This window comes from Anser cygnoides, chromosome 24 (genome assembly GCF_040182565.1).
Source record: "Anser cygnoides isolate HZ-2024a breed goose chromosome 24, Taihu_goose_T2T_genome, whole genome shotgun sequence".
NCBI classification, from domain to species: domain Eukaryota; kingdom Metazoa; phylum Chordata; class Aves; order Anseriformes; family Anatidae; genus Anser; species Anser cygnoides.
The window spans coordinates 7092191-7107603 of NC_089896.1; the positions used below are offsets into that span (position 1 = coordinate 7092191).

The 15413-nt window shown below is 62.4% G+C and overlaps 1 protein-coding gene across 4 annotated transcripts; it reads right to left on the minus strand.

Moving 5' to 3' along the window:
• Positions 1 to 1076: 1076 nt before the first annotated feature.
• TRIT1 (tRNA isopentenyltransferase 1) lies at positions 1077 to 14135 on the minus strand. 4 transcript variants are annotated; one of them, XM_066982506.1, is made up of 11 exons: positions 13916 to 14134; positions 9866 to 10008; positions 9319 to 9415; positions 8919 to 9067; positions 8020 to 8090; positions 7578 to 7689; positions 7134 to 7297; positions 6039 to 6116; positions 4514 to 4623; positions 4059 to 4176; positions 1077 to 1674 (listed from the first exon to the last, which is right to left on the minus strand). In XM_066982506.1, exons 1-11 carry the CDS (start codon positions 14105 to 14107, stop codon positions 1415 to 1417), a joined length of 1494 nt encoding a protein of 497 aa, XP_066838607.1. In that variant the 5' UTR covers positions 14108 to 14134; the 3' UTR covers positions 1077 to 1414. The 4 variants fall into 4 exon arrangements, with proteins under 4 accessions (XP_066838607.1, XP_066838605.1, XP_066838606.1 ...); XM_066982504.1 differs by having other exon boundaries at positions 7948 to 8090; positions 13916 to 14132; XM_066982505.1 differs by having other exon boundaries at positions 7185 to 7297; positions 7948 to 8090; positions 13916 to 14130.
• Between the last annotated feature and the right edge of the window lie 1278 nt (positions 14136 to 15413).

Below are 15413 nucleotides of genomic sequence, written 5' to 3' on the forward strand. Positions count from 1 at the left end.
GAGACGTCTCAGCGGTGAACGGGGCTTCGCACCCAGCCCCACGGGCATCTCGTCCATGCAGGCTACAGGAACGTGATTCCACACCACGTCCCTCGCTGTGACCCCTCTGCTGCCTGCTCCAGAGCCGGGCTGAGCCCACGTCCACACACGTGGATGGCAAACAAGTCTGGGCTGGAGAAGAGGCTCAGCTGCCGCTGCACAGACCCAGCGACACCAACGTGGTGCCCAGCGTCCCAACGCTGGCGCCTGGCTCTGCACAGTGCTGGCAGAGAAAAGCAAACTCAAAGTCCCCTCCAGTCTGAGCTGCCAACACACACGTATCAAGTGGTCCCAGGCAGCTGCCCCATTACAGAAATAATTCAGCGCTGGGGAACACGAGCCTGAGGTTGAACCTAACCCCCAGAGAGAATGCGGCAGCAGATCTGCCCACAGCCCCTTCCCTCGCGGGCTGAGCCCCGGGGGAGGTCTCTTGCCACATGGTGATTCGTGAGCAGCTGAAGGAAAAATTCGTGCTCTCCCGCCCCAAAACCCTCCCAGGAGGGACCACCTTGATTGCACTTGCCAGAAGAATTCCACACGTCCTGGAAAGGGCCCTCGTGGCTTTCACCAGAGCGGCCCCTTGGGGAGCGAGGTGGTGCCGACGGCGCTCGCATCCTGCAGGAACAACGCCGAGACAGCCCCGCTGCCTCGCGGCCGCGCACCACAAGGAATTTGCTGCTCAGCAACTCGGATTCAAATGCAGGGCCAGTTCCCACTGCCAAACCACAGTGTAAACCCCCGGGAATTCAGCTTTAACTAGGACAGCCTCATCTGTTGCAAACTCGATGAGATCATTTCCAAGTTCCTGTTTAACAGGTGCCAGCTCTTTCTGCACCTGCTGTGTGCATACGGAGCGCCCGGCCTCCGCCGAGCTGAGAACATCTGCTCAGCTCCTTCAGGAGCTGCAGGAAAGGTGGCTGGGAGAAGGGGCCAGGGCTGGACGTCCTGCCCCGTGTTCACCTGGAGCAGGGAACCTGGGCCAGCTGAAAACAGAGAGCAAGAAAGCTGAACTTTTTAATAGGCAGGGGAACCCGCAATAATATTGCAGCTTTATTTCCATATAAAAGCAAAAAAATAACCTCTCCACAATAAAGGCAGTAAGAACTCACTCAGCCCCTGAGCTGCACTCGTGGCCAAGCCAGACGAGCGCAGGGTGTTTGTCTCTGAGAACAACACGTCCTCATGCCAGCAGGAGAGGCTTGACCACCCCAAGGGTAACGCTGCAATTCGGGCAGGAGCTAACGCTCGGCATGGGAGGATGCTCCCTGAAGCCTTGCCCCCAGCCCAGCCCTTTCCAGGTGCAGAAGCACGGTAACACGGCAGGACAAGGCCACGTGAGAGGCTCGGACACAGCCTTTGGTTGTCACTTTGTCACTCACACACCTGCCTCGTCCCCCCGCAGTGTCTCAGCTCGTTCGGGCCAAGCCCACCCGGGACCCGGTGCCTCCTCGCCGTCCCGGTGGAAGCGCGGCTGCTCCGCGGCGCCGGCTGCTCCGCAAGCCTGCGGCACAGGCACGCTGCGGTCCTCGCCCGAGGTCTCCGCGCCCCCAGCGTCCCCCCCTGCAGCACGGCTGGCAGCCTCCAGCTTCCTGCTCTTCTTCACATGGTGCAGGTGGGATTTGGATCGCGTGTGAGCTGGGGGAAGAGGCAAACAAGCATTTAGCTCTGGGGAGCGTGGAGAAGGGAATGCCCGAACCGAGCACCCTCAGTTCCCATTCTTCCACTTGAGGCCATTCCCACAAAAAATGAACTCCCTGGCCCTGCCTTGGCTGTTTCTCAGGGCACTTCCAGGCCAAATAATCACGGCACAGAGAAGAACAACCCTTTCAAGCCTTGTCATGAGCAGAGGAAGGACTGGGAGAGGGACAAATCCCAGGTTTGTACACAGAAAGCTCCAGACCGTCAGGATTCAACACCCCAGCAGCTCTGCGCCGAGCTGAGACCCAAGCGCCGGGAGGAGAGAAGAAAGGCGAGTGTTACCCAACGGGCGGCACCTTGCAGGATGCGGGCGAGGTTGTGCAACTCGCCCGCGGAACGCCGCCAGGATCATTTGTAAGCCCAGCTGCCTGCGCCGCAGCACGGGGATAACCCGCACGGCCACCGAGCGGGCAGGGACCGAGCCCGGAGCACAACCGAGCTTTTGCATAACTGCAGGGCACGGCTCGCAGCTACCGGAGCTCTTCAGCAGAGTCTGACGGGACAGAGGCGTGACCCCGGAGAAGCAGCTTGTACTGACACACCGGGGTAGCGAGAGCTGTGTTTCTGCTTAAAATCACAGAGTTAAGGGCAGCAAAACCTCCTGTATCGGTGGTATTATCTAAACAGAGACGCTTTGTCTAACCAGACCAATGGAACATCCTAGCAGGGCGGTTTTGCTATTTTCAAGAGATCAGAGCAGCAATTAAAGAGCAAACTTTTCAAGCAGGGCCTTAATTAAACAAGGGTATGTGCTTGCTGAATCAAGGCCCTGAGGTGCTTTCCAGTCCTCCTTTTTTGCCAGAGGATAAAATGACATGCAAAGCTGCTGCTTTATCACAACGCTGTCGGGTCACCCTCAGCTTGAAATGAAGTCTCACCTCCTGCAATTTGTTGCAAGCAACTCCAAAGCTTGCAGCGGCTGCAAAAAGCACTGATTTCAGCTGGTGTCTGGGGAGGCGTGCTCTTTGAAGTCCATACAAATTGCAAAGTTAGATAAAATGTAAAAATCTTCCAGAGCCAGCGAGGGACCGGGAAGCAGTTCCCAGAACTATCTGTAACTTGTCTTAGGGAAGCAGACCAGATTGCAGATTGACTCAGCCCCCACTGCTGTTTTCACTTCCCTTTGAGCTCTCACATTTTGCAGTTACAAGTTACACCCAGGTTTTGGGCCATTTTTCTCCTGCCATCTGAAGATTTGAGCCAAATTCAGCTAGAGGCAGAGAACACCCAGCTGGTGTGGGTTCAGAAAGGTATCATCGTGCAGGACCTGCAACAACATCCCCAGGGGACAGGCAGTCACAGCTGTGGTGTGTGGGGCATCCTGAGGAGCTCCAGCTCCGCCATAAACCTTGCTGGACCTGGCAGACTGGCACGGATCCTGACCACTTTCAGAGCCCCTGGTTCTGGAGTAGGCAGAGCTTCTTCAGAGCACCTCGGAGCTAGCGCAGCTGAGACTGGCTACCATAACAATTAAACTGGTCTCGCTGTAACGAGCTCCCTACTCTGAGCCAACTCCCATCTGCTTTCGGCAGTTCCCCGGATCGATAGGAATAAAGGGCTCGTTCAAAGCCGATGGCCTGGGCACAATTTCTCTTTGCATTGTCTCTGCATTTGGGCAACACACGGAGATTTACCAGGTTCATTTCTGCAGCCAGTTTCTTGACTGCTTTTTGTTTCTGGTTCTCAGCAGGAGCCTCGCAGTGCAGATAAATTCACTGAGTTAATCTGATTCCAACTGAGCTCTTTTAAAAGTAAGTCTATTGAAAATAGAAAATCCTTTCCTATTGCCATTACAGCTAGGAAGATTTTTTTTTTTTGAAAAACACACAAATAGGAAGAATACGCAAATAGGAAATATTGGAGCGTAACTGAGCTATTAAAAGCGTTAAGAAACTTTCACTTTACGCAACAACATTTTAGGAGGAATAAATTTGTTCTTTGCCTTTTCACAAAGTATCTGAAGTGCTGAAAGGGACCAGCAGCCCAGACTAAACACAGGCAGCTCGGAGGTTTGATGCTGCGTCGAGCCCCCACGTCTGGCACGATGGCAGAGCGCTGACCGGGTGCCGGGGAAGGGGGGCAGCCCGACAGATGGCTGCTGTGGCACAGCTCCTGCCCCCCCTCCGGGCTTGCAAATGGCTGCTTTCATAGCCGGGCTGTAAACAGTCCTTGAAAGCCCAAGATCACGCGCTGAGGGTCAGCCGGCCGGCCAGGCAGAGGCAGCCAAGGAAGCTGCCCTGCTCTGCAGAGTGCCTCGCGCTGCTCCCTGTGCACAGCCCACACACCCCAAGGTTTCCTCCGCTGCCCGTGCTGGGCCCTACCTGCCCACTCCCGGTCCCCGATGATGACCCTGCCGCAGAGCTCGCACACGCGATGACGCCGTTTGTTCTCGTTTGCGTCGAACTCCATCTTTACGGGCTCTGCCGGGGGCTCACGTCCCTGTAGGTTAAATAATGCCTCAAATAACTTTCTATCAAGAAGACTCGCTGTGGCCGCGCTCGCTTTGGTTAGGATTCAGACTGAATTTTCTGTGCTCAGACACTAAGGTAGCAGGACAGAGGCTGCAGTTTTACCATGCAGGACAAGCGGAGTACTGAGCATCAGGAGAAATTCTCAGCTTCACCACTGTCACTGCAGGTAACGAAAGTCCACGGCTGGACCGAACCCAGACAGCCCCATTCGTGGGAGAGCCCAAGTGCCGAGTTACGGGGCCTGGAGCAACCGAGGAACAGGCTCCTCAGCCACAGCTCGCACGTTAACTCCGGTTATCCTGTACCTGGATGAAGCTCTCAACGATCTCCAGAGCAGGTTTCAGCACATCCTCCTCCCACCGCAAGCGATCAGACACCTCCAGGCCGTACACCGGGGGCACGTTGGGGCCAGGACCTACAGGGAGACAGCACGGCAGGTGGCTGCCAGCACCGCAGCTAGGGGCGCCCAGCACCCCCAGCCGCCAGCAGCAGGGTCCCCCAGGGGTCTGCACTGTGCCGCGGGGGATCTGTTCTGGCATCGAGCACTCAGAAGGGAACAGCACCAGCCTTTCTGGAGCCAGAATTAGCAGAGACCTCAGCTCGCAGGCAAACAGTGAGAACAGCTAAGACCTAGGGCAAGCATCTTCACAGCTGCCTGCCTTCAGGAGAGCATTACAACATCGGAGCACACCGAGCAAACGCTTCAGCACTACTGCAGTCCACTGCAGGCTGCAGAGGATCAAAAGCTAGATCCAGGCACGAAGCAAAGCTGTGCTGACAAGGAGATGTCCCCATGGAGCCTGAGCAAGGATCTGCTGGCGCAGGCTCCTGGTCAGCTCGCGGCTCAGAGCTGGAACTGCCTGCAGGGGCCAACGCGCTCAGCTCACAGCAGCAGGACACAGCAGGAGCCTTTACCAATGCCTCCACCTGACCAGACAGTTTCAGAGCCACCCCTCCGGTCCCCCCAAGCCCAGCACGAGGGCGCGGGGTGCTGGCTGCAGCCCAGCGAGGTGAGGCGGCTGCAGTTGGGGAGCACCCACTGCCATCAGCGAGGTTGCTGCCCCACCACAGCTCACCTGCCCGCAGCCGTTGGGCGCTCGGCCCTGCACGGACAAAGCCATCAAAGGCTGCCGCGTGCCGGCCCCCAGCAGGTGCTGCCTTTATTGCTGGAACCACAACCAGGCTCCCAACAGGGCCGATCTGGAGCACACCTGCCACCGGGAAGGTGAGCCACAGCCACCAAGCACATGGCTCCAGGAAAGCTTTTGCACCCAGTTCAAAGCCTGTCTTTTGACTCGAGTTCCCCCCTGCCTTTTTTTTGTGTTGTTGTTGTTTTGCCCCCACCGAGCACCTTTCAACAAGTGCCCGGCTCCCAGCTGCTGCTGCTGGCCCTGCTCCAAGGCTGGGGCTGGGACAGGGAAGTCCTGCTGGCTCCCTGCCACCGCAGCGAGCAGGGCCCGGAGCAGCCCAGGGGCTCCCGCTCCTAATCCCAGGGCAGCTGGGCTTCTTGGCCGTGCAGGGGGCGAGCGTGCGGGTGCTGCTGGGTGCCCCCCCAGCCCCTTGGGAGCCATCAGTGGGGTAGGGACACCGCAGCCGTCGTCACCCACAGCCACCTGGGCACAGGGCTGAGCGTTCGCTCGCTTTGTTCTTGGGAGGGGAAAATCTTCCCTTGACGGGCAGCCAGGGGTACGGGAGCAGCAGGGGGAAGGAGCTGGCTTTGTGAGCGTCTGGGCAGACAGCCTGGGGCTAGGTGAATGCACACAGTGCCATGGCAAGGGGGGGAGATGCGAGGACAGAGGTGGCGAGGCAGTGCTGGGACAGAGCACTTACGTCTCAGGAAGCGGTTTCGGACCCATTTGTTCTGCCTCCGGGCATATCTCTTGGTCACCTGCTTCAGGGCCTGGATCCCTTGGAAAAGAGAGGAAGCAAAAAGCCCAAAGTTCAGCACAGCTCCACGAGCTGGGCTCAGAGCAGAGTGAGAAGAGGCTGCTGGCTCCAGCAGGGGGAGAGCACACAAAAGGAAGGTTTGTTCTGGGGGCACCGTGCTGGTGTAAGGGAAGGGTTTGTAGTGCCAGCTGGGAGGTCCCGAAGCCAGCAGTGAGCAGCAGTCACAGCAAAGCCACCAAACCCTGCTGGACAGAGAGCAGGGGCAGTGGCAGCACAAAAGGGATGGAAAAAGCATCCCAAATGCCCTCCAATGAAAACTAGGCAGAAAGGGCCCGAAACCACTGCCCCAGAAGCTTGTAGCAGGTAGGACAACCTCTTCATGGGCTGCACTGTTCTCCTAACACCTCACGGGAACACTTTTCTGCTCAGACCGAGCCCAGGACTCCTCATTCTATCCGCAGTGGGCCCAGAGGATGGTTTACCACTGTACAGCCTTTCAATATTTAGTGCCAGACTTATCGTTACCCCTCTGTAATCTCCCCGTTAGCAGACTCAACAAGCCCCCTCTGCACCAGACTTGTTTTCAAGCCCTTTATCACTTCCGTGGTTTCCTCAGCCTCCAGCTCCACTTGGCACCGAACCCTCCTCGACGGCCTGACGCTGCCCAGGACCTCTGCCGTGCTGAGGAGCAGAGCGGCTCCCTCCTGCCCTAACAGCAGCGCGTCTGTCCGGACCTTCTGAGCTCTGTTTCATTTCTTCTTTCTAGCCTTGTTCTCCCGAGCAGTCGCCGCCCAGCTGGGATCCCCTCACCCATGTTACTGGTGCTCCAGGTCACAGCTCCCACTGCCCGGCACGTTTTGCAAGAGGCGCCGGGGGAAAGGAGTGAGGAATTGCTCCGGGTGTCCTCAGAGCTGCTCTGGAGCACTGGAGTCCCTGCCCCTCTGGCCTCAAAGTGAAAACTGCGTGCAGAAAGGTGCAGCTCAACCCCTGTGAGACCTGCCCCGGGCTTGAGCTTGGCTCAGACCGTCGCGCTGTCACCTGGAGCCGTGTGGGGCAGGGGGATGCAGGGCACGCGGGCGCTGCTCCCACCTCTTTGCAGCAGCAGGGCACTGGTCTCGGGCGAGCAGCTCCCTTCGCTGACGAGGTACTCGTGGAACTCCTTGAAGCCGATGGACTGGAAGATGCCGTGCTGGTAATCTTGGCTGGAGTGCAAGACAGCAGGCGGGGGTTAGGGCAGTCCCCTTCAGAACAGGGAGATCTCAGCCTTCCAGAAACAGCCGAGATCCCTGCGTGCCACTCAGCAGGGACCCCCCAGGTGACACAAGCCCACGGTGTCAGGGGACAAGCCACGCCAGACACACAGGAACGCACAGCAGTGCCTTCAGTGGCGGCCCACGCAGCTTTGCTGTCTGCTGGCCCTGCTGCAGGACAGAGCCCAGCACCGGGCTGGGTGGGACTGGGAGCAGGGGGAGCTGCACCCACCGGTTTTCGGCCACCTTCTGTCGGTTGTAGCGGCGGTGGAAGTCCCGCAGCTCCTCCAGCAGTCCTGCGGCCAGCATGTCGTCCACCCGCTGCTCCAGCCGCCGGTCCAGAGCTGGGAGGACGAGGACAGGAGATGTTGAGCTGTGCCCTCGGGAGGCCCACAGCCGGACCTTCGGCACTCCCAGCCTCCCAGCCCAGCCGAGGACGGCAGAGGCCAGCAGACGAGGGTAGCAAGTCCTCTGTCACTGCTGCTGGTGCCAAAGGAATTGCTGCCTCGTGCAGGGAAGAGGCTGGGGCAGGAGCAGGGAGCCAGCCCTCACCCCCATCGCTGTGCCCACTCAGCCAGGAGCTGTGCAAAGCCCACCCTCACCTGCCTGATCTGCATGAAGCCACAAGATACAAGAATTTGGGTATTTCAGGGGCCCCCCCAAGGGTCCTCCACCTTCCTCCTCCTGCTGCTGGTGCAGGATTTCACTGTGGGGGATCCCTGTCTCTTCAAACACTTGGAGGCTCCTGTAAGCAGAGACAGACAGAGCTCAGAGGCTGGGTGAGGACGAGCTCTCCCATTTCCCTAGCAGCCCTGGGGGCTGCAGCACAAGGAACCGCAGACACCCGCTGCGATCCAGCCCTCTCATGTGGGGGGAGGGCAGGTTTCTGCCCCCTCCCGTGCCCGGCACCCTGAGCACACCCAGGTCCCGGGGGCACAGCGCAGAGCCCAGCGATGGCACCCCTGGAACCCAGAGCGCAGCCACCCCCTCCTGCCTGGCACCAGCACAAACCCTGCAGGGGACGGGCCCCTGGCTCCAGCCCTTCCCTTCCCAGGCAGGGCTGCGGGGAAGGGCCCAGCGCTGCAGGAGGCTGCGAAGCTTCGCCGCCAGCCCGGCCCAGCCCTGCCAGGGGGGTGGAGGAAGCTGCACGGCGTGCCCCAGCCCTCCGTCCCCCCGCACCGTGCGAACGGGGTGGGCGGCGTTCTGCTCCCCCCGGGCCAGGGCTCGGCTGGGATGGGCCCGAGGAAGCAGCAAGCCTGGTCTTGCTGCCGTGCTGTTCCCACAGAGCTCAGGTATGTGACTCAGCCAGCACGGCAGCTTGCTCCTTAAATAGCTCCAGATAAACCCTGCTGCTGGGGAGGAGCCCTGCCGTGCACGAGCCGGGAGCAAGGCGCTGTCCTGCACCCCAAGGGCAGCTCGGGCTGGGGGCTGCGGGGCCAAGGGTCTTAGGTCAGTGCCCTGAGGTCCCCGGCAGGCTCGGAGCACCCGCCTGGGACAGGAGAACCCATCCTGCCACGTTCCCAGGCACGCAGCTCCTTCGGGACGCGTGCTGGGCTGAGCACGCCAGGCTCACCTGGCCACTTTGCGCTTGTCGTGGGGGTGCAGCTTGGCCGCCATCTCGGGGTCCACCTGGGTCAGGCGGCGGTGGAGCTCCACACCGTCCAGCTGCTCCAGCTCCACTTTCCTGTCGGGGGCCGTGCTGGGCGCCAGGCTGGCCTTCTCCTGCGGGGCACCAGGCAGCCCTGAGCACAGCCGCTCCCCTGCGGGCCCGCCAGCACGAGCAGGATGGCTGCCAGCCCCCAGGACGACCTCCAGCCCCCGGGACGACCTCCAGCCCAGCCCCGACGGGTGCAAGAGGAGCCTCTGGCTTTCCCTGCCCCCTCTGGCAGGGGAGCACCGTGCCCAGCCACGGGCAGCCCGCCCGAGCGCAGGGCTCCCCCCTTCCCAGGGGTCTGGCAGCCCCAGCACGGTACCTTGGTGCTGACAAGGACCTTCCAGAGCAAGGACTCGATGTAGTAGTTGGTTCCTCCCACAACGATCGGGATCTTGTCTCGGGCAAAGATATCTTCAATGTGCCACAGTCAGGGAGCACAAGCAGAGGCGCACGGTGCGGAGGGCTGCAGGCAGCTCCTGCTGGGCCTGACCCCCTGTGGTGACCCCACACCAGCGGGGCCCAGACCCCCCCTCCCAGCCCCACACAGCCGCTGAGGCTGCAGAGCAGGGACATGGCTCGTTCTCATCCCCCACCCGTGCCACCTCAGGGGCACGCAGGGACCGCCAGGGAGGGCAGTACCCGGCTCAGCACGGCTGAGCGCAGCGAGGGTCCTGGCGAGGGGCTGCCCTCAGCAGCAGCTGGCTACAAGCAGCTCAGAGCCCCCCTTGCCAGAAGCGTCCTCTGGAAACAAGTTAGCTCCTGCGAGGAGCCCAGGGCCGAGGCAAACACCGAGCTCTCTGGCGGGCCTGTCTGTGGAGGAGGGAAGCCCGTATCTGCCGGGCCAGGCAGCCCGCAGCTGGAAGGATATCAGAGCCACGGCTTTGTCTCTGAAATCCACCACCGTGTAGTTGGAGACAAGGGGATCCACAAAGCTGATCATGTGGTGCCTGCAGAGGCGCTGCTCCTGGGGAGAAACCTTGTTTGTGATGATGTCCAGGCCCTTGTACACCTGGGGGAGAGAAGAGCCCGTCACCCACCTCTGCGTGCACGTCCCGCGAAGCCCCCCGGCCCCTGCTCCTTCCCCCAGGCACAACCACGGCCTGCCCCCGCCGCCCCCAGCCCCGCGAGGTCTCCGAGGAGCGGCGCAGGCAGCAGCAGGAGCCCCGTCCCCGCAGGGCAGCGGGAACCCTGCCAGCAGCGGCTCCTGCCAGGGCCGGGTTGCCTCTTCTGGTGCCTGGCCGAGTTGACAAGCCGCCGACAGACAGGGACGGAGCCGGGACCCGCACAGCGGCCGTCCCGAGGGGCTGGCAGCAGGCAGGCGGCGGGCACACAGAGCCCTTCTTGCTGTGCAGGACGCCGGCCCCACGCCGTGCCAAGGACGTGGTGCCCGCGGTGCCAGGCGGTGCTGGGGCTGGGGCTCTGCTTCGTGCTGAGGCCACGCACAGCTCTCGGCACCTCCTTGCCTGGGACAAACCGGGTGCGGGGAGAAGGGCCTGCGAACGGCTGCAGCCATTTCCTCCTCCGTCGCCCAGAAGCCAGGCTCCCGGGAGCAGTTTTCCCCCTAATCCCCCTGAAGAGCTGCCAAGCCCCCAGCTGCGGCACGGCCCCCACCCGCCGCCACCTCCGGTCCCCGGCAGAAGGCCAAGGTGACGCAGAGGTGACCCGGGCAGGAGGCGCGGAGCAGCGGCCGGGACGAGCTGGGGTTACTGGGGCAGGGAAGCCCGAGCCCTGCTCGCAGCCGTCCCGCCAGCTGGGGCAGCTCAACCTGTGGCCGCTCCCTCCCCGCCTCTCCCACCGCAGCCTGTCCCCGGAGAAAGGCTGCCCCGGGGGCAGGAAGCGAGGGGGAGCGGGAGGGCAAGGAAATGCTCCTCCTTTCTGCCCTGCAGGCACCCGGCTGGCTCCAGGGGCCGCGAGCAGACAAGAGAGGCCCGGGAGGCAGCTCCGTGCCAACGCGCCCCGCGGCCGCCTGCAGCCTGCTGATCACCCGCCCATCCAGCCCAGGTCTCCGGCAGACACCGAAATCCCAATCCAAAGCCTTTGAACCCTGAGAGCTCTGGCTCGGTGTCTTCCTGCCCCAGCAAGGGGGACCAGGACCCCAGCACCCCAGCACCCCAGCTCCCGCTGCCTGTGGTCGCAGCCGATGCGCACCCCTCACGGCTCCCAGCGCCCGCGCGGGCAGGGCTGGGGCTTGCACTTCGTGCTCAAATCCCCCAAGGTTCTCCTGGAGATTAAACACCGAGAGCCTCCCTGAATATCTGGAAACAAGAGGAGGAGGAATGCGGTGTCTGTGTGGGCCGGGGGGGGAACAAAGGCAGCCTTCACACCCGCGCAGCCAGCGCAGAGCCTTCCACCAGCTGGCAGGGCCGCGCTCCGAGCCCTCCTCCCTCCCGCCGCCCGCTTCTATTTCCAGCGAGCGGCCCAGATAAGCCTTCGGTGCTTCCTAAGGCCCCAAACAGATTAGCAGCAGCCCGGAGCAGCAGGCCTCCGAGACACCGCGCGCAGGCTGGGGACTAAAGATACTTAGCCCTGGTGGTGCCCTCCCACCTCTGCCACCGAGGGTCCCGTGCCGAGAGCCCCGCACCGTGCACAGCAGGGACCCCCCGCGTGGCCACGCCAACCCCACAGCACCACGAGGGACCAGGGATCTCCCAGCTGGCCAGGGGACGCAGGAAGGCCCCAAAGCACTCCAAATGGTGAACGGGAGGCAAGGTTCACCCCCTTCTCTGCTCCCTGCCATGAGGAAACTGTCAGCAGAGCTTTTGCCAAAGCCCTTAAGACATCCCGAGGTGACACGCTGACAGACAAACACACCCAGCGTGCACAACAGCCTCCAGAGGACCTCACCACCTCTCCGAGTGCGGCATCTGGATGGGACAGCGGGACTGGAAAGGGCCAGGGCCCTGCAGCATGCTGGCACCGCAGCCTCTGCGCTCTCACTGGGAAGCAAGACTGGATGCACCCTGCAGGGGAACGGCTTACTGCTGCTCCCGGGATGATAAACGGCACCAGAAAGGGCAAAAAGAGAGATTAAGGGGCCATCAGATTAACCAGAGCCGCGTGCAGGCAGCAGCTCAGTCTGGAACTTCGCCACGGTGACCCACGGCGGTGACGAAGGCGCCCTGGAGACAGAGGGTGCCTGTGTGCACACAGGTGGGCAGGGGCTGCCCGGCCCCAGCTCGGGCAGCTGCCCCCAAACACTGCCAGCGTCTGTCAGACCTCTGCAGCACCCAGCGGGGCGCAGCCATGAACGGACAGAGGGGCGCGGGGCGACACGGTCGCTGGCAGCTGTCGGCTGAGAACGAGCAACGGGGTGTCTAAGCCACACGACTCCTCCGCGAGGACGCTGGCGCCAGCTCAGGGATGTGCGGCACCGAGACCTCTTCCCCGGGAACAAAGCGGGCAGGGAGGCAGACCCAGCTGGCTGCTGCGGCTGCCAGAGCAGGGCACGGGGGTTAGTGGGGCACGGTGGGGGCGGCGCGACGCCACGGCCGTGCCTGCAGGCAGCCGGGGGCTGGCCGAGGCCACGCGGAAGGCAGGCAGCTCCCCGGGGTAACAGCGCCGGGGCTGCTCGGCTCACGCTCCGCAGTCACGCTAGGATGAGATTAAAAGGAAAGGAGGACAAGAGCCACTCAGCCTGGATGCCATTGGGCGCCTGCAGCCAGAATCCTCCCAGCGCCTGCATTCCCACAGAGGGCTCTGAAACAACCAGAGCACAAAATACACGCTTCAAAGCATCCAGGGGCACGAAATGAGAGCCCACAGCACGCCAGTCAGCCCCAGCCACCTCCGCAGAGCTCGGGGAGCAGCTCGAGCCTCGTGCTCCCAGCAAAGCTGCCCCGGTCCAGAGCGGGCGTCCCGACAGAGCCGGCCGGCACCACGCCGGGCTCAAGCGTTAACCTGATGGGAAGTGCTCCCATCTGAGAAAAAGAATAATACAAACGTTGATTAGGAAGGAAAACACGTTGCTAAAACAGTAACAGAATCCCTGCAATGGCTGAACTCCACATTTTGTGATGAAGCTCTTATATCCGAAAGCAATTAGGACCAAAACACCGAGGCTCAGTCCCCTGCCGTTCACCGACCCCGACCGCACCACCACGTCCCAGAATCACAGAACCACCTAGGTTGGAAGAGACCTCCAAGATCACCGAGCCCAACCTCTGACCTAACGCCACCAAGTCCTCCACTAAACCGTATCGCTGAGCTCTACGGCTAAACGTCTCTTAAAGACCTCCAGGGATGGTGACTCCAACACCTCCCTGGGCCACGCGCAGGGAAGGCGGGACTGCAGGCCACGTCCCTGGCGAGCAGCAGATACTGTTTTCAATATTTTTTTCCATATTTTATTGACATCCCTTTGCTGACTGAATGGGGAAGCGAGTATTGGCCTTCGGCAGCCGCATCGAACCCTCGCCCATCCTCACGGCGTCCCACAGAACAGCCGCCAGAAGGGCAGAGCACGGGCCTGCTGCCACCCCTGACCGAGCAGCACGCGAAGCGCAACGCGGGGACGCGGCCATCCCCTGATGCGCACCGGGACACAGCGTCCAAATTCAGCGGGCAGGATTGGTGCCAAGTCCCGCGCCGCTCCCCACGACCCCGTCACCAGCCCCGGCTCGGCAGGAGCAGCCCCGTGCCGATAACCCCATCCCCGAGCTCCGTGGGGCCGACACCCCACGCGGGTTTTATTTTTGAGCTGAAATGACGACACGTTTGCTTGCTCTTCCCCCAAAAGCTGAATCTCCCCCGCCGGCCCAACACGCTGCTAACCCCAACCCCCCCAGCCTGCCCCTTCCTTCCCCGGGCCACAGGGGCCGCGCTCCCGGAGCGTCCCCCGGGGCCGCCCCCACCGACACCGGGCTCCGGGCGCCGGGCCCCGGCGCCCCTCCGGTGAGGCCTACGGGCAGGCCCCGTACCTGCATGGAGTCGGCGCTGACGATCTCCCCGCCCAGGCGCAGCCCCAGCTGCACGGCCAGCGCCGACTTCCCGGTGCCGGTAGCGCCCAGGATCACCACGAGCGGCCGCGGAGGAGGAGGCGGCGGGGCCCGGCCCAGGCACAACGCGGCCGCCGCCGCCGCCATGGCCCGGCCCGGCCCGGCGGCTGCCATAGGAACGGGCGGGCGGGAAGGGGGCGGGCCGGGGCCGGGGCCGCCCGCCGGAGGACGGGGAGGGAAGGGAAGGGAGGGCGGCCCCGGGCCCCTGCACCGCCCCGGGCTCCGGCCCTGCCCCGTTCCTGCCCGGGGCCCCGGCCGCTGCCCGCTCCCGGCCCCTTTCGGGCTCCCCCGGCTCTGCCCTGGGCGGGGGGCAACGGGGGGTGGGGGGGGGAAAGGACGCTATTGCCATGGCAACGGGGGGGGGTGGGGGGAAGGATGCTATTGCCATGGCAACGGGGCAAGGGGAAGGATGCTGCTTCCACAGCAACGGGGCAGGAGGAGAAGGATGCTGTTGCCGTAGCAACAGGGCGAGGGGAAGGATGCTGCTGCCGTAGCAACAGGGCAGGGGAGACGGGCTGTTGCCATAGCGACAGAGGAGCTCGTTGCCCTGGCAACCGAGAGGCAGAACTGGTCGCCACAGCAACACGGGGAGATGCTGAGGGGCGGCTGTCCCCACGGCAACAGGGCCGGGGAGGAAGGGATGCGTTGCCGTGGCAGCGGGGGGGGGGGATCTGGGCAGCATCCTCTGCCGCGGGATGGGGGACACGGCTGCCGGCCCCCCCCTTGCAGGCACTGCAGTTGTCGGCGCCTCGAGAAGCTGCCCCGAGAATCTGCCGGTGCGGGCACGAAGGTGGGCACGGCCCCGTGGAGGTGCTGCGGGGTCTGAGCGTGAGCAGGGCGCTGTGCGTGTACAGCAATAAACCCCCCGGGCCGGGCAGTGTGAGCTGCGATGGCCACAGCCGACACCCGCCGGCTGCAGGCAAGGGAGGACGAAAAGGCTGCGTGTTCATTTGTGCACCTGATAGCACTGTCTGCTTTCATGGTTCTTACCGTGGCAGTGTGATAAGAGACCTCTGCTTTAGTAACCAGGGGAGTCTGGGGCAAATATATACACGTACATGGGCTTTAAGCAGGAGAGCTCAAAGGTATGTGTAAAACCGAAACTGCTCCTCCATCCAGTTTGAGAGCAGCTTTCTGTTGCTGGTGGTCTCCGCTCAGGCCATGGGACCTGCGCATCACTTCCAAAAGAAAAATGTTTTAAACATCCTACGTGCCTTCAGCACGAAAAGAAAAAGGGCACCTTTCTGAAAACCTTACTGGGTGGGTCACCTTGAGCTGAAAAAAGGCACCAGTCTGCGAGCTTCAGCGTTCACACCCCAGAACTGAAGGGACTGGTACATCCGGGCTTTGTTTCCTGCTCACAGGCGAGGTGTCAGATTTAGGTCACCCTGCTCGGCGTTTCAGCTGCAGCTCCCACAAG